The sequence below is a fragment of the Ammodytes marinus genome, assembly GCF_949987685.1.
Source record: "Ammodytes marinus genome assembly, chromosome: 22".
Classification (NCBI taxonomy): domain Eukaryota; kingdom Metazoa; phylum Chordata; class Actinopteri; order Uranoscopiformes; family Ammodytidae; genus Ammodytes; species Ammodytes marinus.
The window spans coordinates 852,105-877,313 of record NC_137226.1 but is presented as its reverse complement, the minus strand read 5'-3'; the positions used below and the strand labels follow the sequence as shown (position 1 = coordinate 877,313).

Below are 25,209 nucleotides of genomic sequence, written 5' to 3'. Positions count from 1 at the left end.
ACACACACACACACACACACACACACACACACTGCTGTCACTGCATCCCTAACCCTAACCCTACTCGTTTCAAGATACTATCTATAAATTAAGCATTTTACCCTATTCACCTGCAGTATTGGAGTCAGTGATTCTGGAGAACGCTTGTTGTCAAAATCAATTTTAGTCAAAATCAGTGAATATCTCCTCACAATCCCCCTGTAGGCCTACTGTGTCTGCACTGAATACAAATTAATCTAGAGTTAATGAGCAGCCAAGGCTCTGTGAAGGGGTATGTAAAACAAAGGCTATAGCGACATGCCTGTTTACAGAGCCTAGGCTGTGTATTAACACTGGATTTTTTTTCTCCAGCACACACACACACACACACACACACACACACACACACACACACACACACACACACACACACACACACACACACACACACACACACACACACGCACACACACTATGGGCCTACATACAGGACGTGGATCTCGAGGAAGTATTCACTGATTTTGCCAACAACCATTCTCCATAATCGTTGACTCAACATTTATAGAAGCATCAATAAGACCAGTTAGTTATTTTTCAACTGCTTCTGACAAATGACTCAAAATTGAAACTTTGCAAATTTCAAATTCAATAAAATAACATAAAATAAAAAACATAATATATAATAACAAAGTGATCCTCCACAAACCAAATTTAAATCTTTTAATTACTCCTTCAAATTCAACAACACATTAATAACAAAATACAAGCTCTACAATGCAATTGCTTTGCTCTAGCACTATATATATATATAATATTATTATTAATTTATTTTGGCATTTTTGCTTTTTATAAGACAGATTTTGTGGTGAAATGAGGCAGAGAGGAGAAGACATGCAGAGTTTCGAGACCTGGGCCCAGGGGGGGAACACCCTTACCCACTGCGCCAACATATATATATTTTTTTTTTAAATTGTTATTACTCTTAACCATACAATGTATTATGTAGACAATAACAGTATACAGAAACCGTAGTACAAATAAATAAAAGGTATAGATAAAACGGATAAAGCGTAAGCAAGACAATTATAAAAGAAGTAAACAAATATATATATGTTTTAAATAACATGAACAGATCCCATGAATAAATACAGAGAGCTTTAAGTAAAAAAAGTGTGAGCACAGTGATAATACTCCAGAATGATATACGTATGACACAATGGCGACACCTAGTGTGTGGAATAAGCAATAACATCATTTGAGAAATGTGAATCATAAGAACATATGAGCACTATCACATCACAGCATAGACACTGGAACAACAGGACATTAATAACAAGATACACAGCTCTATAATGCCCTTTCTTTGCTCCAGAACTATGTGTATATATGTATATACCAAAATGAATTATGTAGACAAAAAAAAGGTGAATGACAAGGATAAAGCGTAAGTAAGACAATTATAAAACAAATAAATTAAGAAAAAAAAAATTACATAAAAAATGCAATGAAATAAATACAAAGTGGGCTAAGTTAAAAAAAAGTAGGAGCAGACCTAATACTCAAGAACTACTGTATATGAACTGTATATGCTTATACCTTGTATATACTATATGGCTTATATAGAATCTAGATAGTATAATAAAGCTTATTACCTAGGGGGCAAAACCCCTTTTTTTGGAAAAACAGACATGGAGCGTTGTAAAAGGTTGTTCACCAGAAATGATACCCAGGACCTTCCAGGATCCCAACCTGGGTGGACAACCTGGTCAACTAGCTGCTGGAAAGCTACAGGGGGCCGACATAGAGCAAATCAGAACCACTGTTTAAGTGAATGGGGATGGGCTAATAGGGAATTTTTTTAATTTATAGATATCATTATGAAACTTTGCAAGTTGATTACTGACATTAAAACAACAACTTTTTGTATTACAGTATTTTCCAAAAAGTTTGAATAAATATGAAAAATCATCAATATCTTACTAATGATGGGTACATTTGCATATCTGCAAAGCCCCAAAATCTAGATGTTGGACAAAAGCAGAGTCAATTTGTTTTTAAATTTGTGTCCAACTGCCTGAAGCTTTTCCTAATCACAGTTCAAATTTGATCAATAACCCATAGAAAATGAATTTTTTACACTGTTTTTTCCAAGGAAATGTCTAGCCGTTTCCTAAAATACCAGCTGGAGACTCCAAAAGGACACTTTTGGTCCATAGCACATGAAATGTAACTGTGTAAAAAATGTATTTTCTATGGGTTATTGATCAAATTTGAACTGTGATTAGGAAAGGCTTCAGGCAGTTGGACACTTGTTTTGTTTTCAAAATTTAAAAACAAAATGACTTTGTTTTCTTCCAACATCTAGATTTTGGGGCTTTGCAGATATGCAAATACGCATCATTAGTAAGATATTGATGATTTTTCATATTTATTTAAAAATTTTCGAAAAATACTGTAAAACAAAAAGTTTTTGTTTTAATGTCAGTAATCAACTGGCAAAGTTTCATAATGATATCTATAAGTTAAAAAAAGTCCCCATTAGCCCATCCCCATTCACCCCCATTCACTTAAACAGTGGTTCTGATTTGCTATGTCGGCCCGCTGTAGCTTTCCAGCAGCTTGTTGACAAGGTTGTCCACCCAGGTTGTGATCGTGCAGGTCCTAGATGTCATTTTTGGTGAACAACCTTTTACAACGCTCCATGTCCATAAAATCACTTTGCCCCCTGGGTATATACTGTACTTCCTGAACCGAATGCCCCAATCTTGACACAATGGCGCCCCGTAGTGGCTAAAGTAAGATATGACATAACACTAAATGAGCACTATCACATCACAGCATACACACTGTAAACACTACAGTTTGGACTTGTATTTATAGTAGGGAAAATATCCAAGACAAAATATATCTACTGTATGTTTGGGGGAAAAATATTTCTACATTGTGTACAAATTCACATACTGATTTGTAGAGAAAAAATGCCCCAAACAGCTTGTTTATTTTCATTTTTCATTTCATTTAACTTTTATTTATCCTCGAGAGACCAATTGAGGGGTGACCCTCATTTTCAATGACGTCGAGTTCAAACAAATTCAAAGGAAAAACAACAATACATTAACAATATTCAACGCAAATACATCAAATACACAACAACAGGTGAAGAGAAAAACAATTGAAACATTTACACAGTGGTGAAATTAAGTGGTAGCAATTAAAATTAAATGGGTGAGAGTACAATATAGCCTAATTAAAACAGTTACAGGTAGAGTTTGGCAGATTTAAAATAGTTTGTTTAAATTGGTTAAAGGATATGAAGTTATTTAGTTTAATTTGTTGCTGTAAGTTGTTCCAGGAGTCAGGGGCACTGAAGCTAAAAGCTGTCTTTCCTAGCTCAGACCGGGCTTGTGGGACATAAAGCATAAGCATGTCAGTGGAGCGGGTCTGATAAAGCCCATCTGAGATTTGCAGCAATTCAGTTAAATAACGAGGAAGCTTCCCGGTCAAGGCTTTGTAAATTAAAATATGCCAATGTGCGTCACGTCTCTCTTTAAGGGAGGACCACCCAACCTTTTCATATAAAAGACAATGGTGTGTGTGTCATTTATAATAGAGAACATGAGTTTAAATGGTAAAACAGTAACAGTTAAACATTTGCAAGTTGTTATTTATTATGTTATTATAAGTGTTTAAAATTTAAATGCAACAAACAAATGAAATGTATAGAAATATTTAAAAATATATACAGTATATAGGCTATATATATATAATACTTCTGCAGTTCTACAATAAATAAAACAACTTCTCAAATAAAAGTGCAAGATCCTAACCGCAATCCAAACAAGTCTGTACATTTGGCATATTCACGCAATAATAACACAATGGCCTGGTTGTTGTTGCACAGACTTCTGTTCAAGTCACAGAAGTCAGTACGAACTCACTTGAAGGCGGGTGTCTGTTGAAGTTTTAAAACTATTGGATCTGCCCAGTGCCACTCTGGATCTGCCAACCAATCGCATAACGTTTGGTCGTGACGTATGTCATGCGCCGGCTTCTGACTACAACTGAAACTGCATGCAAGACCTCAACGTCATTGTTCTCAGCCACTCCCTCTGTTCGCTGATTGGACCGGTAAAAAATCTACAGGAGAAAACCCACTAATATACCGCAGACCCAGACTGACTACTGAAGGGAAATGAAAATTGAGCGGAAGTATTAAGGCGGGCGGTGCCGGGCTAATGCAGAGCCCCATCGCGCCCCATCTCCGGTTCCTCCTCCCCACATGTCCTCTGGCCCAAAGAGTGAACGGCATTGTAAGCAGCCAACCTAACCTGACCTGATGAAAAAAAAATACAGTTATTGATTAGGTATAATATTTAGATAATGTAAAATATTTTTAATTCTATTCTATAGCCCTTTATCAGACCCGCTCCACTGACATGCTTATGCTTTATGTCCCACAAGCCCGGTCTGAGCTGGGAAAGACAGCTTTTAGCTTCAGTGCCCCCCGACTCCTGGAACAACTTACAGCAACAAATTAAACTAAATACCTTCATATCCTTTAACCAATTTAAACATTATTTTGAATCAGCCCCACTCCACCTGTAACTGTTTTAATCAGGCTATTGTTCTGCTTCACTCATTTGATCGGAATGTTTTAATAGTTCTGGGGCCTATCCGAAAAGTCCAATCTCCTAACCTAAGCCTCCTTTCCTATGCCTTAACCCCTAAACGTCATCGGGGTTAAGGAGAGATGAAAGGTGCTTCCTATCGAACCATAGGAAAGGACAGCGCTGTTTCAAATGAATTCGACTCCACTTTTCCTAACCGACGTCATTGCGCGACGGCGAGTATTGCTGACGTGAGTCTAGCATGAAACTACACTATTCTCCGAAAATGGACTACAACAAGCGCTCGTTTGATCCATGCGTTCTTTTCATATTGATTTTAATCAGGTTGTCGCCAACAGAGTGAGAATCACTCCCATATATCCCAATTCACATGTGGAATAAAAAGAGGCTACACTAATGTTGATGTTGAAATGAACTGCCCCCAGTAACTTCATTAAATGTGAAGTTGGTATTTTCTTTTCTTATGGTGTAAATTATGTGCTACGAAAATAACTATTATGATGTTGGTCTTTTATGAGTTCTTTATTATCTTTATGGGGGAGAGGGGAGGGGGGTATTTTGTTTTAGCCGAGTTAAATCTTCCTCTCTTCTCTTCTCCTCTCCTCTCTTCTGTTTTACCTCTCGTTTGTATTCGTGTAGAGTCGGTAAACTCCGGCGGTGGCCTGTTGCTTTAAATCTTGACGCCGTAAAGGATTATGGGATACCACTATCTCCTTTCCTTTAGCATAGGTTGGTCAGGACACACATACATATATGTACACACACACACACACATATATATATATGTGTGTGTGTGTGTATATATGTATATATATATATATATATATATATATATATATATATATATATATATATATATATATATATACACACACACACATATATATATCCTTCAAAGCTCTCCCTCCTCCCTGTACCTTTTGAAAATCATTCATTTGTACCTTTTTTTGAACTGGATCATGTTTGGTCATCGCTTTAGTAATATACAATATAATATTTACAGAATTTAAATAAAGCTTTGACAACATTCAGAGCGATAGACTGTAAAAAATATAAATAATTCAGCAACTCTCCTCTGATTGGCCGATACACTAACGTTCTATCCAGCCAATCAACGGCCGGCAGGGAGGGTATATAAACTCGACTGTCACCACTAGGCGGCATTCTTTCCCACTTTTCCCTTGAACGTAGTAAGAATTTTCCAATCTCTGCAAAAATGTCTGGACGAGGAAAAGGTGCCGGTAAGACCAGACAGAAGTCCAAGACCCGCTCCTCTCGTGCCGGGCTCCAGTTCCCCGTGGGTCGTGTCCACAGGCTGCTGAGAAAGGGCAACTATGCCAAGCGCGTCGGTGCCGGCGGCCCCGTGTATCTGGCGGCGGTGCTGGAGTACCTGACCGCTGAGATCTTGGAGCTGGCTGGAAACGCTGCCCGCGACAACAAGAAGAGCCGCATCATCCCCCGCCACCTGCAGCTGGCCGTCCGCAACGACGAGGAGCTCAACAAGCTGCTGGGCGGAGTGACCATCGCTCAGGGCGGCGTGCTGCCCAACATCCAGGCGGTGCTGCTGCCCAAGAAGACCGAGAAGGCCGCCAAGAAGTAGAGACCCAACACTTCGAACAACACAACGGCTCTTTTAAGAGCCACCCACTTCTATCTAAAGAGTTAACGCTCAACCTTATATTTGTATCGATATAAATGAATGTTTTTTGTTGGTTGGTTTGGATGAGATTAGAATGTAGAACCATTATTACACTATGACAAATAATTATCAAAACATACATGGACATAGGAGTGTTGGGGGGAGCATAGAATAATTCAGATTCATAAACAAGGCAAAACAATATTCAACAGCAGACATAAGGCTGAATGACACCACCAATGACACTGAGAGCAGGATCCTTAAAGGAAATACAAAATATTATAACATTCTTCATATCCACCATCATTTGATCCCTGAAAGTCACAAGCAGTACATGTCTAGCTCATATCAAGGGGAAAATAATGGCACACGATGAAGTGATAGAAATAAACAAAATAGTACTACATACTATTACAATATTTTCAATCTCTTGTAACTTAAAATGTACATGTATTTATGCATACACTCAAATAGTTAGTTTACAAATTAATTTCAATCTATAACTATATGTGTCATTACATTTTGCCTTATTTAATGTAACATATTATTTTATTGAAAAGATAATGGCGCATGTACAACTTTAAAACCATGCCTGATAAAGTCTGATTATAGTAAATAGTAAAAAGGAAATTTTATTTCTTAAAACATAAAAAAAAAACAAGTTGCCAATGTAAGCTATTGCTTTGAGGATATCCCACAATCCTTTGCACTTACCGCTCGCAGATTCAAATTTAAGCGGGATATCAACTGAACATTATCATATCTCCTCTCCTCTGCCTACCCCTAGATCACCCACCAACCCAAGCCCCATCAACTCTACATTCTCCTTTTGTTTCTTTACTGTTGTGCTCCTATGTAAAGCGCTTTGAGTGCGAGAAAAGCGCTATATTAATTGAATATATTATTATTATTGTTATTATACATTTTACATTAGAATTATAGGCTTTTTGTATATTATTTTGAAGGGAATGTTCTGAACCGGAATTGAAACGTGTTACAGTGTCTGGCTTGATCTCAATCTTTGGACATGACGAAGGGAAAATGGCGGGGCTGCCTGTTCTCTATTACGTCCGCGAAAAAAATTCTGATTTCTTTGTTCCAGTCTGTTACAATTTACTAGTGTCAATACAGGTTAAATATGTAAAACAAATACTGTATTACTTCACTGGTAGGAGTATAACTATCCACAATTCCGATACGTTGTAATTCATTTTATTTTAAGAGGGAAAATGATCATTTCAGCTCCTCCAACATGAATATTGGCTGTTTTTATGGCCTGTTTGTTTGGGATTGTTATTCAGAGTGAAAATACATTTGAAAACGTCGAAATTAACGTATTTAATAATGTGAGTACATTTGTATTAATATATATAACATAGGATATACAACTGGCCTTGTTTAATGTAGGTTTAACTATAATAATATTACTGTAGCATGTTATTTTATTGAAGAGATGAAAGCACATGTACAATTTACAAATCATGTCTGATAAATTCTGATTAAATCGAATAAAAATCAAATAGGAAAGGAATAAACACTTCTAGCAAAGGTCCCCTTGAACAATGACAGGCTGCTAATTTGACGCCTCCCACCGCAATTCGCGCCCATGTCCTCTATCACGTCCGCAGACAAGCTTTAAATCCTGAGACGCGCAGTTATGAATTCATTCGTCTAGTTCGACTCATAACAAGAAGTAAACATGTCTGGAAGAGGTAAGGGAGGAAAGGGACTCGGCAAAGGAGGCGCCAAGCGTCACCGGAAAGTTCTTCGTGATAACATCCAGGGAATCACCAAGCCCGCCATCCGCCGTCTGGCTCGCCGTGGCGGAGTGAAGCGAATCTCCGGTCTGATCTACGAGGAGACCCGCGGTGTGCTCAAGGTGTTCCTGGAGAACGTCATCCGTGACGCCGTTACCTACACCGAGCACGCCAAGAGGAAGACCGTCACCGCCATGGACGTGGTGTACGCTCTGAAGAGGCAGGGCCGCACACTGTACGGCTTCGGAGGTTAAACAGGACCGGCCGTAACGACAACCCAACGGCTCTTTTAAGAGCCACACACTTCATATAAAGAGATGATTTCTATCAACCTAGAGATCATAGCTGATCCTTTATAGTAAAATATCCATTGCATATTATTTGTTGTGCCTTCCAGACTGGATACTTGTAAACATGTACATATTTTAAATGTTCCCATTGCACCCCAAATTTATTAAAAGCTGAACTAAGTAATTATTTCATTTAGTGGATATTTGCTAAACTTATTTTCAAAGTACTTGCTATAAATGAAAACAATATTCTATTGGTTAGAGAATGTTTTTATTGTGATACTAGTGGGACTGATTGTATTGGGGTATGCTCTATGTATGACAGAGGTGCTGTTTAGTATATGGGGGTTTAGTTTTCCTTGGATTGTCTTGTTTTCTGAACGGCTTTGTCAATATTTGACTGTTTGTATATACTTCGGTGCACCAGTAAACAGGCTCAACACTGATACATTTATATAAACATTTGAGGATAAGAAGTGGGAAGTAATAAGATGTGGCTTCCTCCTGCTCTTATGACACTTATCACTGATTCATTTCTTCATAAATATTGTTAATGAAGCTTTGTAATGTAATGTTTTGTGTATTAGTATGCTGTCACACCTGCTTTTTACTTTCCATTTTGTATGTTTGTTCGAAATAAAGAAACATTTTATCCATGATTTTCTGAGATATTAATTGGAAAATATTAATATCTCAAATGGAAATCATTTTTGTTAATTAAAGTACAATCTCTAGATGTCTAAATGTCACTATGTCAGAGCATAATTCGTATCATTAATTAAAAATATGTTTTGTATTATATAATGAAATAAGATACACCTGTTTTGTATATTGCGTATATAAAGCCATCTCATCCTACAGCACAACAACAGATAATTGAAATGCTCCTCATAACTTTATACATTAAGATATCTTTAATGTAGCTGCAAAAACGTAAATAATTTAATAATTGTGGAGAAGGTTGGTTTTCTACCTGGCAACAACCAATCAGATTCCAGCTCCTGTTGTCAGGCAGAGGAGAGGCTCTTTTATTGGCTTTTAATTTCTATAGTAAATATTTGACTCATTCCGCATTTCTACAAAGTGTCTCAACAACACATAATAATTAAGAACCTGTCGATACATGATCAATCTCCGCTTCAGATTAAAAATGTGCTCAAAGACTATAATATCAAGGGCACGTACGTTGCATCTGCGCATGCTCAGTCTAGAACTCAAACACAACAGCCAATCCTGAGCGAGCAACAGCACATTCTAGTTTGCATCAGGCAAGTATAAGTATAGCGCCCCCACGTCATTACATCATTCTAGCCAGTTGATCATCACTGACTCAATCATGCCTGGAGCAGCAGACACCGTCAAAGCGCCCAAGAAGGGCTCCAAGAAAGCCGTTTCTAAAGCCACCAAGACCGGCAAGAAGAGGCGCAAGTCCCGCAAAGAGAGCTACGCCATCTACGTGTACAAAGTCCTGAAGCAGGTCCACCCCGACACCGGCATCTCCTCCAAGGCGATGGGCATCATGAACTCCTTCGTGTCCGACATCTTTGAGCGCATTGCCGGCGAAGCTTCCCGCCTCGCTCACTACAACAAGCGCTCCACGATCACCTCCCGGGAGATCCAGACCGCCGTCCGCCTCCTGCTGCCCGGCGAGCTCGCCAAGCACGCCGTGTCCGAGGGAACCAAGGCTGTGACCAAGTACACCAGCTCCAAGTAAATTACTGTTTATCTAACGACACAACGGCTCTTCTAAGAGCCACCCACTACCACAGTGAAGAGCTGCCTTCCTAATGTCTATTCCAAAGCAAATATTTAAATATCAAATAACATTTCACCTTTAAGCATTTTATTTATTCCGGTAGTCACTAATATTTAGTGTCTAAACACTGGGTCTTTCAGTCTCATCACATACTTCTCATTTGGCCTTGAATGAATTTACTGTTTCATTGTACTGTAATTGAATGTGTCCTTTGAGTTGTGAATCCCATGTTATTGTTGCTAATTGAACATCATGTATTATGACGCCATGGCAATATTACATAATCATGCCAATAAAGCCATTTAAATGGTGTGAAAACTACAATGCCTCAAATTATTTCATTAGACATCCATGTGTAGATATATTGCTGGTGTATAACAATATGGGTAAAGCCTATAGTTCTTATGTAAAATGTATAATAATATATTCAATTAATATAGCGCTTTTCTCACACTCAAAGCGCTTTACGTAGGAGCACAACAGTAAACAAACAAAAGGGAAATGTAGAGTTGATGGGGCTTGGGTTGGTGGGTGATCTAGGGGTAGGCAGAGGAGAAGAGATATGATAATGTTCAGTTGATAGCCCGCTTAAATTTGAATCTGCGAGCGGTATTTGCAAAGGATTGTGGGATATCCTCAAAGTTTTAAAAAAGATTGTTTTATATAATATATAATAATGATATTAACTTTTCTTTTTAATTTGTACTATTTACTATAATCAGACTTTATCAGGCATGGTTTTAAAGTTGTACATGCGCCATTATCTTTTCAATAAAATAATATGTGTTACATTAAATAAGGCAAAATGTGATGACATAGTTATAGAAATTAATTTGTAAAACAACTGTTTTAGTGTATGTGTATACGATACATAAATACATGTAGCCTACATTTTAAGTTAGAAGACATTGTAATAGTATGTACCGATAATCGGAGCCTCGCTCTGATTGGTCAAAGTGTACAGCTCATGTTAACTTTAACCAATCAGAAATCATATACCCCAGCTTTAAGACTTGACAATTAGGCTCTTTCTTACTTTTTTTTTTACATCTTCATACTTCAGCTGATTTATATGAATTCAAGCCATCGATCTAGTTGAGCTCCAAGTCCATTAAAGGACTATTTATTTTGTTTTTTATGTCTTTGAACTTATATATAATTTCAGCAAATAGCAATAAGAAAGCAAACTTTTAAATATTTCACATCTTTCATTAGAGAGAGACAGAGAGAGATGGAGAGAGAGAGACAGAGAAAATACCCACATGCGCCTATGTTGTGTATTCAACATTTCAGCTCATTTCATACTAGTGAGACCTTTTCAAAGTGTTCACACTCAGCTGTCCAGTTTAGCCTTTTCAGCATCCAGCATATATATTTTTTTGTGACATTTATTATGTTTAGCATTTACAAATTACGAACACACGTGAAGTTTCTATAATTTAAAGAATGACGCGAACACATTTCTCAATCAAATTTGTCTTTATTGATTCATTGACAAGCAGGAAGTTTTCAGAATAAGATACAGAGCTCCAATGTTTAATTGGTCGTTAAGATCCTCTTATCGTTAATATGACTTTAGTTTGATTTTAATCTGACAGATTGTTTAATACAATGAACCCAGCACAGCGTTGATTCTTTCTGAAGACAAAAGAGGTTCAATAAACCATCACCAAAATGATTACAACAACTTTAGTACTATTTGCCCAGTATGAGTATCACCTGCGGTTGGGATCACAGAAGACCTTCGTATTTTATTAAGAGACCTCACTATGCTCTCTTCACCCAGAGGTAGATGAAGTTTCCCCCCGCCCCGCTGTTCAGATCACCGTCCACTTTCTCCCAGCCGGCAGCACGCAAATAGTCCTCTTCGGATGAATTGGTTGAGACATCAATGCCCACGATGGGAGTTCCAGAGCCTCTTTGGTGCCACAGGTAGATGTAATCGCCGCCTGCTCCATCATTGAGATCCTTGTTGATCTTGGTGTAGCCTGGGACATTGGCACCGTATGTGAATGTGAGTTGAAGACTAGTGATGCCCGGGGAGTTTCCTGTCTTGAACCATAGAGTGATATAATCTCCTGCTACCCCACTGTTCAGATCAATATCGATTTCAGTGAAACCTCGCTCTGTGAGTCGGTCGTCCCCGTCTGGACTGACAGAAAAATCAAGGTCTGTGATGTGGCTGGCATCACCGTGGAGACAACACAGCGCGAGCGCCAGCAGTACGAGGCATGACGTCATCACCATGGCGACTACAGCTGTAAGAAAATATGGAACAAATAAACAAATGCTTTAGAATTCTAAAAAAAGTTCTAGAATCCAACCGGGCATTCTGAGAGATAGACATAGAACCCAGTGACATCACATACTCTCTCACACACACACACACACACACACACACACACACACACACACACACAAGACATTATTTTAAACAGAAGCGCACACTTTGAAACGGTCAAATCTTATATTTACAGAAGATATAAATAGGCCTACATTTATTTTATGACCCAAAACACAAGTTCTTAGCCAGTTCTGGTGGTTGGAAGTAAGGTGATATTTCACGAATTAAATAAACCCCTTTAAAATAGGCCTATAGTAGAAAGCCTATTTGTATATTTAGAAAATTTAGAAAAATAAAATGAAGGCTATACAGGGTTATACTTTATTTTTTTTCACTGAAGTTAACCCACTATGAGAAATTTAGGGTTTGACAAAAAATGCAATTCTAATACCAGGGGTTTAAAAATACATTAGAAAATAAGAATATTGCATTTAAGAGATAATAAAAAAGGTCTAAAACTTGGTTAAAAACGATAAGAAATTGCATCTATAAGGCAGTAAAAACACACATATAAAGGTTAGGCTACAGGTTATAAGAAAAACAGAAAAGAATGCTAATATGCTTAACATTAACATTGTTACAAATGAAAATAAATTACTTTTATAAGGCAGTAAAAGCCAGCAAAATATAACGTTTCAAGTTAGTGGCAAACTTTGAGTTAAAAGTAGGCTAATAGACAAGCTACTATACATTGGCTAAAATAAAATATAGGCTAAGAGACAATATAACTATAAGAGCTGTGCAGCACACTTTTCTTACCTGTATTTTCGTAGATTCAAGTTGTTTTTCTGCTCAAAATCTGGTCCAACGTCCAACGCTCTCGGGGCTGAGCGCGGGCATATCGATCGGATAATGTAGTCCTTGGAGCATGTTTCCTTATAAGGTCATAAAGGATTATTATCTGCTCTATCAGAACCAGACGTTGTGTTGATATAACGGGTCAAGGTCTAATTGAAATCAATACGTTTATATGACGTTATTATTATTATTGTGTGTGTGTGTGTGTGTGTGTGTGTGCGTGTGTGCGTGTGTGTGTGTGTGTGTGTGTGTGTGTGTGTGTGAGTCTGAGCCCAGGTGCATTTTGGGATATGTATGATGTCACACATAGCTAAGAGGTTTTTACATAGACATTATAATGTCTATGGGTTTTTACCTGTGAGAGGGAAAAACAATTCGATCAACAATTTGTTTTATTTGAACAAAATATACATTTATGTGGATTTTTCAAAAAGTGGTCATTCCAGAGCCTTTTTTTCCTATTACTCTATTAGTATTATTTTTATTTATCCAGTTAATTGTCTTCATATGAAAAAGTAAAACCTGTTTTTAAGGGTTTTCGCACAATTTCACTTTTGGGAAACTGCATTTCCCTCCAAGCAAGAAAACCCTAAATGTTCATATTGTTTTCGCCCATCAGCCAGACCAGATTACAGCTAGTGGTAAATACAGATACACACACACACACACACACACACACACACACACACACACACACACACCAAATAACAAGAAACCATACATTTATTAATACAAATATAATGTTGAACGTTAACTCTTTAGATAGAAGTGGGTGGCTCTTAAAAGAGCCGTTGTGTTGTTCGAAGTGTTGCGTCTCTACTTCTTGGCGGCCTTCTCGGTCTTCTTGGGCAGCAGCACCGCCTGGATGTTGGGCAGCACGCCGCCCTGAGCGATGGTCACTCCGCCCAGCAGCTTGTTGAGCTCCTCGTCGTTGCGGACGGCCAGCTGCAGGTGGCGGGGGATGATGCGGCTCTTCTTGTTGTCGCGGGCAGCGTTTCCAGCCAGCTCCAGGATCTCAGCGGTCAGGTACTCCAGCACCGCCGCCAGATACACGGGGCCGCCGGCACCGACGCGCTTGGCATAGTTGCCCTTTCTCAGCAACCTGTGGACACGGCCCACGGGGAACTGGAGCCCGGCACGAGAGGAGCGGGTCTTGGACTTCTGTCTGGTCTTACCGGCACCTTTTCCGCGTCCAGACATTTTGTAAAGATTGGGATATTTCTTACTTATTTCGATAGAAAAGTGAGAAAGAATGCCGCCTGGTGGTGACAATCGAGCATAAATACCCTCCCTGCTGGCTGTTGATTGGCTGGATAGAACGTTAGTGTATCGGCCAATCAGAGGAGAGTGGCTGAATTCAGCTCTCCCGCTCAGGCCCAGCTCTGAGCGTGTAGGGTTGTTTCAAAATAAAATATTACAGATCGAATTCCCTGTAATAATTTCAAATAACCTCAACCAAACTCAGTTAACTGTGTTTAGATAGTCTTGAGGTGTGTCTGTAATTTCATTGTTTCCTTTATCTTTCACAATATTGTTAGACATAGCACGATTAACCAACATTATGCTATTACTCTCTATCAGCTCTCACCAAAAAGTAAAGTTAGAATACAGTTTACAGATTAATTAATATAGATAGTGATTGTTCAGTCAATAGGAGAACCGCGCTTGGTAGAAAAGCGACAAATAAACTCTAAAATAAAGGAAGTCTAATGAGAAGAAGAAAGCCTAATCAGAGCTAGGGAAATAAATGATAAAACATGTGTTGATCATAAACATATTAGAGCCATGTTACAATCGTATCAGAGTGGGAAATAATTGACTTAATCATGTTGAGTAAAAACATATTTTCGATATGTTTTCTATCAGACTTAATCAGGGGCAAAATAGATTTTCTGGCACACGTAATTGACATTACCGTTTAGTTTTCTGGGAACGGAATCTTGATGAGACAGTCAGCCAGTATTCAGCCTTGTACAGTCATAGACGTGGCCAGAATAACAACAATATAATAATATAAATATGTTACAGCAAACATATTTTCTATAACAATTTTTGAGTATAAGCATTGTAATGGCTAAAATCCTGTGTCATATTAGTATGGTTCAATATTAGTGAATGATGAAACCAGTGGGACAGTGAAGGGGCCCTGTTTGATCTTATTCAGTAGGTTTCGTCTTCTAAAAGAAAATACTATTGGAAGTTATCTGGTTGTAGATGATTAATTTAGTGCCAAAAATGTGTGATTTCTCCTTGTATGTGGCAATATGTATGTTATATTTCAGATGTATTGTCTTCATACCAGTGACCCCACATACATCAAGCTTGAAAAACAAAAAAAAATGTTTGTGTTTTTATTGCACACATTACCTAGTAAGAGGTGCTATAGTAAACAATGTAGTGTTTGTAAATTAAATTTATGACAGCAAGCTGACATGCAACAGTCTGTATATGTATCTATTATCTTACTGTATACCACTATTCAAATTATGTGTTAATAAGATATGTATAAACCAAAATGAGCAGTGTTGTATATATATATATATATTTATTTTTTTAAATCTGGTTAATGTAAATTACTTTATCATTCCCCACTTTAAGTATATTACAGTAGCTTCTTCCAGAGCCGTGACCTTTTATTGAAGTTAACAGTGACTGTCTGTCATTATCATATACAAGAGCAACTGGTAAGCTTTAAATTCGTCCATACTTACTGTGATGTTAGACATATATTTCATATTTTGCAAGTTCAGGAAAGTCGCTCTATGGTTGCGAGTATGTGGCTCTTAAAAGAGCCGTTGGTGTGTGAAGCAGCTGTGAATCAGATCAGATTTATGCTCTCTCTCCACGGATGCGGCGGGCCAGCTGGATGTCTTTCGGCATGATGGTAACCCTCTTGGCGTGGATGGCGCACAGGTTTGTGTCCTCGAACAGGCCGACCAGGTAAGCCTCGCTGGCCTCCTGAAGGGCCATGACGGCGGAGCTCTGGAAGCGCAGGTCGGTCTTGAAGTCCTGAGCGATCTCCCTCACCAGACGCTGGAAGGGCAGCTTGCGGATCAGCAGCTCGGTGGACTTCTGGTAGCGACGGATCTCCCTCAGAGCCACGGTGCCAGGCCTGTAACGATGGGGCTTCTTCACGCCGCCGGTGGCTGGGGCGCTCTTACGGGCAGCCTTGGTGGCGAGCTGCTTCCTGGGAGCCTTTCCTCCGGTGGATTTACGGGCGGTCTGCTTGGTGCGGGCCATTGTAGTTTCTCGAGTCTTCTCTGTTTGGACAGGATAAGATAGAATGAATTCTGCCGGCGAGCAGCGGCTTTATATAGGAACTGCAGGCGCGAGCTCAGCGCTGATTGGTCCAGAACGAGAGTAGAGCGCGAAATTCAAATCTGAGCCGTTTAGGAGAGCCAACGGCTCTGATTCAAACTAACCGCTCCTCCTTCGCCAGCTGCTCTAGCGTCTAAAGTTCGAGGTAAAGGCATATAATCAATATCAAGCAAATATTGGATTAAACCTCGGCCCTTTTTTGATTGATTTACTTAGATATAACCACCGTTGGTCGTCAGTGTCTGGTCCGAAATACATTTATTTCACTAACAGTCAACAGATCTCATTCCTGCATCAACAACCACCAGTGAGAGGCTGTAAGAAGACTTTATTATTAATTAAATGGTAATAATTGACCCTGTTGTTTCTTTATGTTTATAAACTGTTTTGTTTGGTGTTCATAAAGTTCTAAATTCAGTAAATCCTAAACCCAATGTGTAGTTTTTGAACATGAAACTCAGCAAAACATTAACATTGTTCTCTCCTCCCAACACAAAAGGTTTGTAAAACAGTTTAATCTGTCCTAATGTTAACCTTTTGCCAGAGAAAATCAGATAATACCTGAACATCAGTGGTTGTTGAAAATTAGACACTAAAATACAGACAGGAATACAATATTTCTTATCAAAACATATGCTCCGAGCTGTCTTGAGTGAATGTGTGTCCCCTTGCATTTACTAGCCAAGATGTTGTCTTGTTACTTCACTTTCTTATATATTTAATAGCTTATCTATACTATAACTAAATATTTACATGTTTTTAATGCAATAAAGAAAAGAGAAAAAGGAGGCCTCAAGCAGCATAGTGAGGACTACACCATTCTTGTACTTACAGTAAAAACCAAACAAATAAAGGGTCAATAGGTCACTCAATACTGTAACTCTCAGAAAAACTTTCCACTTAAATCATACTTTTTACTTTTATACTCAGTCTGCACATTGTAATGCCCTTACATAGTACACTTTGAATTTCTTCAGTCTACTGCATATTGCACACGTTGTAAATATTATTTATCATACTGCAGTACATATTTAAATTCATTTACTTTTTTATACCGCTTGGTTTTGCTTTACATTTTGCACTATATTTAGAATATATTTGTTGTATATTTTACATCTTATCTTATTTTATCCTTTTGTTCTTATTGCACCGTGGGTCAGAGAGAAATGTATGTTCGATTACTGTGTGTGTGTGTGTGTGTGTGTGTGTGTGTGTGTGTGTGTGTGTGTGTGTGTGTGTGTGTGTGTGTGTGTGTGTGTGTGTGTGTGTCTGTGTCTGTCTGTCTGTCTGTCTGTCTGTCTGTCTGGAAGATATTGCAGAAATTGACAATAAAGTTGACTTGACTTGAAGTTTGAAATGAGCCATTCTGCATTATGTAGATTAGAACAACCTGTAGAATTTATAAACTCAGAACTATGAAGACAATATGCCACATTTGAAAATACATATTTCACTAACACGTAGTAGTTGGGCAACATTTTGAGGGAATATTTACATGATTATTGCTGTTTTGGGCCTGTGCAGGATGAATTAAGGTTGTTATGTTTTAAAATTAAACAAAGTGAATGATAATGTTGTATGAATTGTATGAGCTGTGAATTGGAACAAGCTACCTTTGCATATTCAAAACATTGAATCAATTTAGTTTTAAATAAAGCTGAAAACTTGGATGCTGGATAATTTGGATTTGAAATATGAGAAAGGTAAATAAAGTGAAGTTATGTTACAGTTGTACTCTTGTCTGTTGATTAGCTGAATTGTAGAATGAATGTTTTTTTTTCATGGTTGCTGAATTGTCTAGAATGTATGGTTGTTGTTGTTGCTGTCTGGCATTTTCGACCTTGTACCCTAACCTCTTTTATACACCGCTTACTGTATGTCTAGGTGTGTCTATCCATGACTTATAAAAGCTCTTGATGTATTTTTACTACTGATTTCATATTGGCAAATTAACTACATTGGTTTTGTTTTGGAGTTTGTATTGATGTTGTTTTTCTATAGGTTTCAAAACATTCTTTTATTTATTTATTACTACCAGTTGAGAGACAGAAAATTGATCACACATTAACAGGTTAGGCCCATCCTGCCTGCAATCTGTTCACATCATACACAGCTCAATGCTGCCATCTTCTGGCAGAACGCAGAATAACAAAACAGAGGGACTCTGAACAACAAATATTTCTTCCTTTGTCTGCACTGCTTTTCTATGCATGAGGTAGATAATGTTCTAAGGGAGGACTGTTCTCATTTAAAAGGTACAAATTTGGGTTGAGTTTAATTCACCTTACAATCATGTATATATAACGTTGACAATTACAATAAAAAACTATTCCCTTGTATAATATTTAAAATAATATAATAAAATAAACAATGAAAATAAATAAAAATGTCTTTAAAATCCAAGTGTAAAATCATCGAGAATGTCTTCTATTTACTATTATATTATAAGCTTATATATCACATCATCTTAATGTCAGATTTAAAAAAAACATGTGTCTTATGTATTCCTTTACTGTTTAATATAATGTCACCCTCACAAAAGACAAACATGTAGAAGTAAAGCGTTGTGTATTCCCTTTGAAATTAAAGTTTGTATAAATAGATGTAGTCAGTGTTTGGGTGCAACAATATTTTATGATAAAAATTCTCTAAATCGCCACTACAGGGAAATAAATGCTCCTGATTTATTCTTGCCTGTTTACCTCTCTCTCTCACACACACTAGTCACATGCATTATGAATTAATGTTTATAAAAGTACACTGAAATACAGATTGAGACTGTTGATGTATTGACATTGCAAAGGCAGTATTTGCTTAATCTTACCTGTCAACCTTGTGTGGAATGTCAACATCATTATACTGTGTGGATAAAAAGTATTGATATTATAAAATTTGTATTTACATTTAATTTAATTCTGATCTAAAAATATTTAATTTTAATCGCCGTCATAGTGTGGTTGTGGTAGGAAAAGCTCTTTAGTGGAAGTTGTGGTGGCTCTTAAAAGAGCCTTTGGTTATTTAAGCTGGAAGCGGATTTACTTCTTTGCCTTCTTGGATGCGACCTTCTTTGCTGGTGCTCTCCTGGCCGCTGGCTTCTTGGCTGCGACTTTCTTCACGGTCTTCTTGGCGACAGCTTTCTTGGGGCTTTTCTTCGCCACGGGCTTCTTGGCTGCTGCCTTCTTGGCGGGTGCCTTCTTGACCGGGGTTCTCTTGGCCGCTGGCTTCTTGGCTGCTGCCTTCTTGGCCGGTGACTTCTTCACGGCGGGTTTCTTGGCCTTGGCAGGTGCCTTCTTCTTGACCACTTTCTTCGCTGCTTTGGGGGCCGCCTCCTTCTTGGCGATCTTGAAAGACCCGGTGGCTCCGGTGCCCTTGGGCTGGCTCAGGCTGCCGGCGGACACAAGTCTGGTCACGGCGGAGTTGATGCGCTTGTTGGCCCTCTGGACATCGACACCCTTGGCGGCGAGCACCTTCTTGACGGCAGCCAGAGAGACACCCTTGCGCTCCTTGGAGTCGGCCACGGCGGCCAGGATCAGCTTGGGCAGCGTTGGTCCATCCTTCTTGGGGCGGGCTGCTGCCCTCTTCCTGGGGGCCTTTGCCGGGGCTTTCGCCGGGGCAACTGCGGGAGCTGTTTCTTCTACCATGTTGACGATTTAGTCGGTTGTTTAGTTCGTTTAGAACAAGTGTGGTGTCCGGGCGCACGAGGCGTCGTTTATACATTCCATGAGAACCGTGGAGAGTCAACCACACAGCCGCTCTGCCGCGCTGGCTCAAATGTGGCGACACTTTGTGTTTTCTCCTCCACTTTTCGGCGTTAATAGTCATATAATGTAAACATTTTACTCCATAAAAGTTATTCTAATAGATAGAAAACGTTCTTATCTTCAGATTGAGCTCTTATTTATAGCCGTGGACGCGTTAATTTTACTCCAGGAAGCTTCAAACCTCTCCCAAACACCGTCATTTTGGGCAACTCATAGCGACTTTCTTTCACATTTCGTCTCCAAAAATGTCTAAAAGTTATTTGTATTAAATGTGAAAGTGGTTTTCCAGTTAGCAGAGATGTCTGACTATGGAATTAACGTGAAATCTCTATATGAGATGGTTTTATTTTGCTTAAATCTGAGCTCTTTTCGGTGGAAGTAAACACACGGATGTTGCCTGTGATTTAGGCGCTCAGACCGACTCCTAACAATAGGATCAGCTGGGAAAAGATTTTCTGTCTCCACAAAATGTAGATTTAACATGAAAAGACTGACAGTGCAATGTAATAAGATACAAATAGTCAGATTTAGCATTTCAGTTAAGTATTATTTATTAATTCTGATGTATTTAGACCTGATTTAATCACTTAAACAGCTCCAGTTGGGAAAATGGTCATTCTGTCTGTGACATGATTTGGTTGGCTCAGACATAGAAGTATAAAGCTACATTAAAACACTTTTATTTCGTAATTTAACATGATATTCTTGATTATTCTCATCATGTCACTTAGCTGCCACTGTGTTACAGCTGTTTTGACATCTGCATTGTATGTCATTGGGAGATTTAATGGCATGTGGTGCGTTTAAGCCTTTTTACGTCTACATTTCAGCTATTGGTGTGAAATATAATGTTGTTGTTTTTTTACTTTTGTGATGACAGATACATTTTAAAACTCATTTCACTTGACTTTTTTTCTGATTCCAACCATAGACTGAATATAAGATTTCAACCCAGTCTTTTCAATCGGCTCGTGATGGTATAGGCCTATATCATATGCATGCACACACAATGTATGTAGGCCTATTGCATGCGTTTTTTAAGTGTAAAATCTTGCTATTTATGAGCAGATTGAAGTGACTGTGTTTCTGATTCATATAGGCCTAGGTATTACAATTTAAAAAAAATTGCAATGGTATTTAAGATGTGATTCACTGGCTGCATGACTGATTCAAATCTGCCAAATGCTGTTTAAAAAAAAACTTCATGTGAGACTTAGCTATGCAAAATCTGATTCTTCAAATTGTATCAATGATCAAACTCAGGCACATGGTTCACTATTTATTCATATAATCTACAATACGTCCCAGAAAGCCGTATATTCTGTGCAGCAGCAACAATATATTAAACTAAATTACAACATGTATCATTAAATAACAATAGGCTAATACATGATTCTTTCTTCAGCCTCAGGATTTAAGATATTGACATGAACTAAAGAGGCCTAAAACATGCTGTTGCAATGCCAACTTTGATCTCATTCACACTTAGAATTAAATCAATTTATAAGATATAACAAACATATATATTGTTTTAAGTACAATATGAAGAAGGGACTCTATAGGAGAACTGTGCGCACTTTTCAGTTGAAAAATAAAGTATCATTTTGTATACAGAGTAAAGTGCATGATGTGCTACAGTACAGTAGAAAACAATTTACATAGCAGAGAGTGGCCATGTATAGTATATAAATAAATAAACACCGGGTGAATACATATATATCACTGTAATCAGTCAGGTGTGGTTCCCTTTTTTAACAGGGTAAAGGCATTTTAAAAAGCATTCTACTGGGTAACAAAATTAAAGTCAAGACCACATGTCCAATTTCAATACTTGTTATATAGACAGGAGTAATATGGAAAGATAGTTTACCAGTGAATGTGACTGTCATTTTAAGTATGAAATGCAAAGTTGATATGGAGACAGGACTAAGGACACATAGGCCTACAGGCCAGGGAGGGAACTGTTTATTATATTAACTTTTTAAAATCAGATTTCTATTTTTAATTGTTTTCAGGTACGTTCACACACAAAAGGAATTTGCCTTTGGTCAAACTGTGAACACAATAAACATAGCATAACATCATAACTATAATATTTAAAATAAAATGTTAGAAAAATATGTTCAATTGTTTTATTTAAATAAATACAAATCAGTTCTGTACAATTGCGTGACATCTGCACTGAAATAAAGATATTATATGAATTATATGAATATTGTATATGATGGGTCAATTTATTGTGAGCTATCCTATTAGAAACAGTTGAGTATCATTATGTGTCATGACATGTACATACTATTATATATTATAAACAGATTATGCTAAATAGGAAACTCACTATTAATTCCATAAATTGTGTTTTCATTTTTAACTTTAAAATAAAAAACACTTTACATTGAGTAAGAGTAAACCCACTTTCAGGGAATCTATATTGCTTAACAGTATTATCAGACTTTATATACATGATGTTACTACAGGAAAGTTGCTCTATGGTTGTGAGTATGTGGCTCTTAAAAGAGCCGTTGTTGAGTCAGTAGACGTGTGGTCAGATCTATGCTCTCTCTCCACGGATGCGGCGGGCCAGCTGGATGTCTTTGGGCATGATGGTGACCCTCTTGGCGTGGATGGCGCACAGGTTTGTGTCCTCGAACAGGCCGACCAGGTAAGCCTCGCTGGCCTCCTGCAGAGCCATGACGGCGGAGCTCTGGAAGCGCAGGTCGGTCTTGAAGTCCTGAGCGATCTCCCTCACCAGACGCTGGAAGGGCAGCTTGCGGATCAGCAGCTCGGTGGACTTCTGGTAGCGACGGATCTCCCTCAGAGCCACGGTGCCGGGCCTGTAACGATGGGGCTTCTTTACTCCGCCGGTGGCTGGGGCGCTCTTACGGGCAGCCTTGGTGGCGAGCTGCTTCCTGGGAGCCTTTCCTCCGGTGGATTTACGGGCTGTCTGCTTGGTACGGGCCATTTTTGAGCGGGTGTTTTTCTAGATGTGTAAACGTTGTGAGTCACTATCGCGGATGAGAACTGGCTTATATCGAGCAGAGGAGACGATGATTGGTTCAAAGTTCACACGTGACGCAGCTCAGCATTTTATTGGTCGGAATTTGAATTTTCAAACTTCCCACTCGCTCTGAAGACGGTTAGTCAGTTACACTCTTTTGTATGTTGTATAACAATATAAAAACGTATTAAAAACATATCCACAAATAATAACGCGCCCCATCTTAATATACAAATAACTACACTTTTAGGAACACAAATTCTCCCATTTTACACATTATTTATAAACCCTATATTCACATAAGCCAGATGTAACAAAAGGACAGGAGCTTTGATTTCACTGTGATTTGTTTCTTTTTCAATTTGATATCTAATTAATTTCAAACCCTGAACTAAATTGAAAATGAACTACATTCTATTTGATCCTATGTGAATTTATATCGGTCAGTAAAAGTCACTTAGATGAAGGACTTTGTAAAACATGTTTAAGAATAAACAGATCCATACAGATGAGTAAATGGAGAAGAGACATGTAGAATTTTTATTTATTTATATTATTCACATAAATTCTGCTTCCATGTTATTTTGTAATGAGCTCAAAAACATTTTCGCTTGAATAGAGGGGATGAAGAAATGCCATATTGATAATCTATGCTCATCACTGTGCCACTTCACATCAGTTTACATGTTAAAAAAATCTGTTTACACTTTAATGTTAACCAATCAAAGTTATTATATTATAATATAACTTTGATATATGATTGATTATATATTATCCGACTTCACTTATTATTTCCATACAGTATTGTTTCATCTATGTTATTCTGCATTCTAAATTACTTTTATTACTTTATATTTATGATGCACCTTATCTGTACACATCTATCTGCACTGTGTCTTTGCTCTACTGTTGTAATTATTTGTCTCGGGTGTTGCCGTCTCTTCACTTGTTTTTCTTCTATATTGCATTGTTGAAAGGAGCTTAAGTCATTTGTCATTAACTGTTGCTGTAATTGTTAATGTGCATATGACAAATCAACCTGAGCCATATATTGTTCAGGCACGCTGTGGTATTGGATCTATTCATGGAGCTGGGGTGCTTTGGGATGAGCACATCTTTACCATTTCATTCAGTTTTATATGTAATTTGTCTCAATAGATTGTTCTGTGGACGATCTATACATCACGTTAGAAAAACGACATATTGACTGTTGCTTGATCATCATGTCATGGTTAATAATGGTAAAGATTAATTAGGAATATATTCTCTTTATATGAAGTGCGTGGCTCTTAAAAGAGCCGTTGGGTTGTTATGGTCGGTCCCGTTTAACCTCCGAAGCCGTACAGTGTGCGGCCCTGCCTCTTCAGAGCGTACACCACGTCCATGGCGGTGACGGTCTTCCTCTTGGCGTGCTCGGTGTAGGTGACGGCGTCACGGATGACGTTCTCCAGGAACACCTTGAGCACGCCGCGGGTCTCCTCGTAGATCAGACCGGAGATACGCTTCACTCCGCCGCGGCGAGCCAGACGGCGGATGGCGGGCTTGGTGATTCCCTGGATGTTATCACGAAGAACTTTACGGTGACGCTTGGCGCCTCCTTTGCCGAGTCCCTTTCCTCCCTTGCCTCTTCCAGACATACTTACTTCTAGTGGTTAATACTACTAGATGAATGAGGCTAACTGCAGCGCGGCTCACTATTTAAAGCCTGTCTGCGGACGTGATAGAGGACATGGGGCAGAACTGCGGTGGGAGGAGCCAACTCAGCCGTTGGAAACCGTTAACTGTTGGCAGCAGTTTGTTTTATCTGAACCTTTGTCATCAGGAATTTTTCTTTCCTTATAACTTTTTATTGTGTATTTTAATCAGGCATCAAGGACATCCTTAGTGCTTTTAAATCATCTTCAGTAAAATATATGAAACTATGAACCTTTCACCAAATAT

General features: G+C 38.4%; 8 protein-coding genes across 8 annotated transcripts; 3 read left to right on the top strand and 5 right to left on the bottom strand.

Moving 5' to 3' along the window:
• Positions 1–5,823: 5,823 nt before the first annotated feature.
• On the top strand, positions 5,824–6,207 carry LOC307268688 (histone H2A-like; the record flags this gene model as incomplete). The annotated part of the gene is made up of 1 exon (XM_080051422.1): positions 5,824–6,207. One exon carries the CDS (start codon positions 5,824–5,826, stop codon positions 6,205–6,207), a length of 384 nt encoding a protein of 127 aa, XP_079907548.1.
• A 1,738-nt stretch (positions 6,208–7,945) lies between these two features.
• LOC307268495 (histone H4) lies at positions 7,946–8,804 on the top strand (the record flags this gene model as incomplete). The annotated part of the gene is made up of 1 exon (XM_080051155.1): positions 7,946–8,804. The coding sequence occupies one exon, from the start codon at positions 7,946–7,948 to the stop codon at positions 8,255–8,257; it is 312 nt and encodes a 103-aa protein (XP_079907281.1). The 3' UTR covers positions 8,258–8,804.
• Positions 8,805–9,622: 818 nt separating this feature from the next.
• LOC307268504 (histone H2B 1/2-like) lies at positions 9,623–10,333 on the top strand. Its single transcript, XM_080051163.1, has one exon. It carries the CDS (start codon positions 9,630–9,632, stop codon positions 10,005–10,007), a length of 378 nt encoding a protein of 125 aa, XP_079907289.1. The 5' UTR covers positions 9,623–9,629; the 3' UTR covers positions 10,008–10,333.
• Positions 10,334–14,007: 3,674 nt separating this feature from the next.
• Positions 14,008–14,391, bottom strand: LOC307268503 (histone H2A-like; the record flags this gene model as incomplete). Its single annotated transcript, XM_080051162.1, has 1 exon — positions 14,008–14,391. One exon carries the CDS (start codon positions 14,389–14,391, stop codon positions 14,008–14,010), a length of 384 nt encoding a protein of 127 aa, XP_079907288.1.
• A 1,629-nt stretch (positions 14,392–16,020) lies between these two features.
• Positions 16,021–16,431, bottom strand: LOC307268501 (histone H3.2; the record flags this gene model as incomplete). The annotated part of the gene is made up of 1 exon (XM_080051160.1): positions 16,021–16,431. The coding sequence occupies one exon, from the start codon at positions 16,429–16,431 to the stop codon at positions 16,021–16,023; it is 411 nt and encodes a 136-aa protein (XP_079907286.1).
• Positions 16,432–19,544: 3,113 nt separating this feature from the next.
• On the bottom strand, positions 19,545–20,150 carry LOC307268500 (histone H1.5-like; the record flags this gene model as incomplete). The annotated part of the gene is made up of 1 exon (XM_080051159.1): positions 19,545–20,150. One exon carries the CDS (start codon positions 20,148–20,150, stop codon positions 19,545–19,547), a length of 606 nt encoding a protein of 201 aa, XP_079907285.1.
• Positions 20,151–22,821: 2,671 nt separating this feature from the next.
• On the bottom strand, positions 22,822–23,232 carry LOC307268472 (histone H3.2; the record flags this gene model as incomplete). Its single annotated transcript, XM_080051112.1, has 1 exon — positions 22,822–23,232. The coding sequence occupies one exon, from the start codon at positions 23,230–23,232 to the stop codon at positions 22,822–22,824; it is 411 nt and encodes a 136-aa protein (XP_079907238.1).
• Positions 23,233–24,593: 1,361 nt separating this feature from the next.
• Positions 24,594–24,905, bottom strand: LOC307268478 (histone H4; the record flags this gene model as incomplete). Its single annotated transcript, XM_080051120.1, has 1 exon — positions 24,594–24,905. One exon carries the CDS (start codon positions 24,903–24,905, stop codon positions 24,594–24,596), a length of 312 nt encoding a protein of 103 aa, XP_079907246.1.
• Between the last annotated feature and the right edge of the window lie 304 nt (positions 24,906–25,209).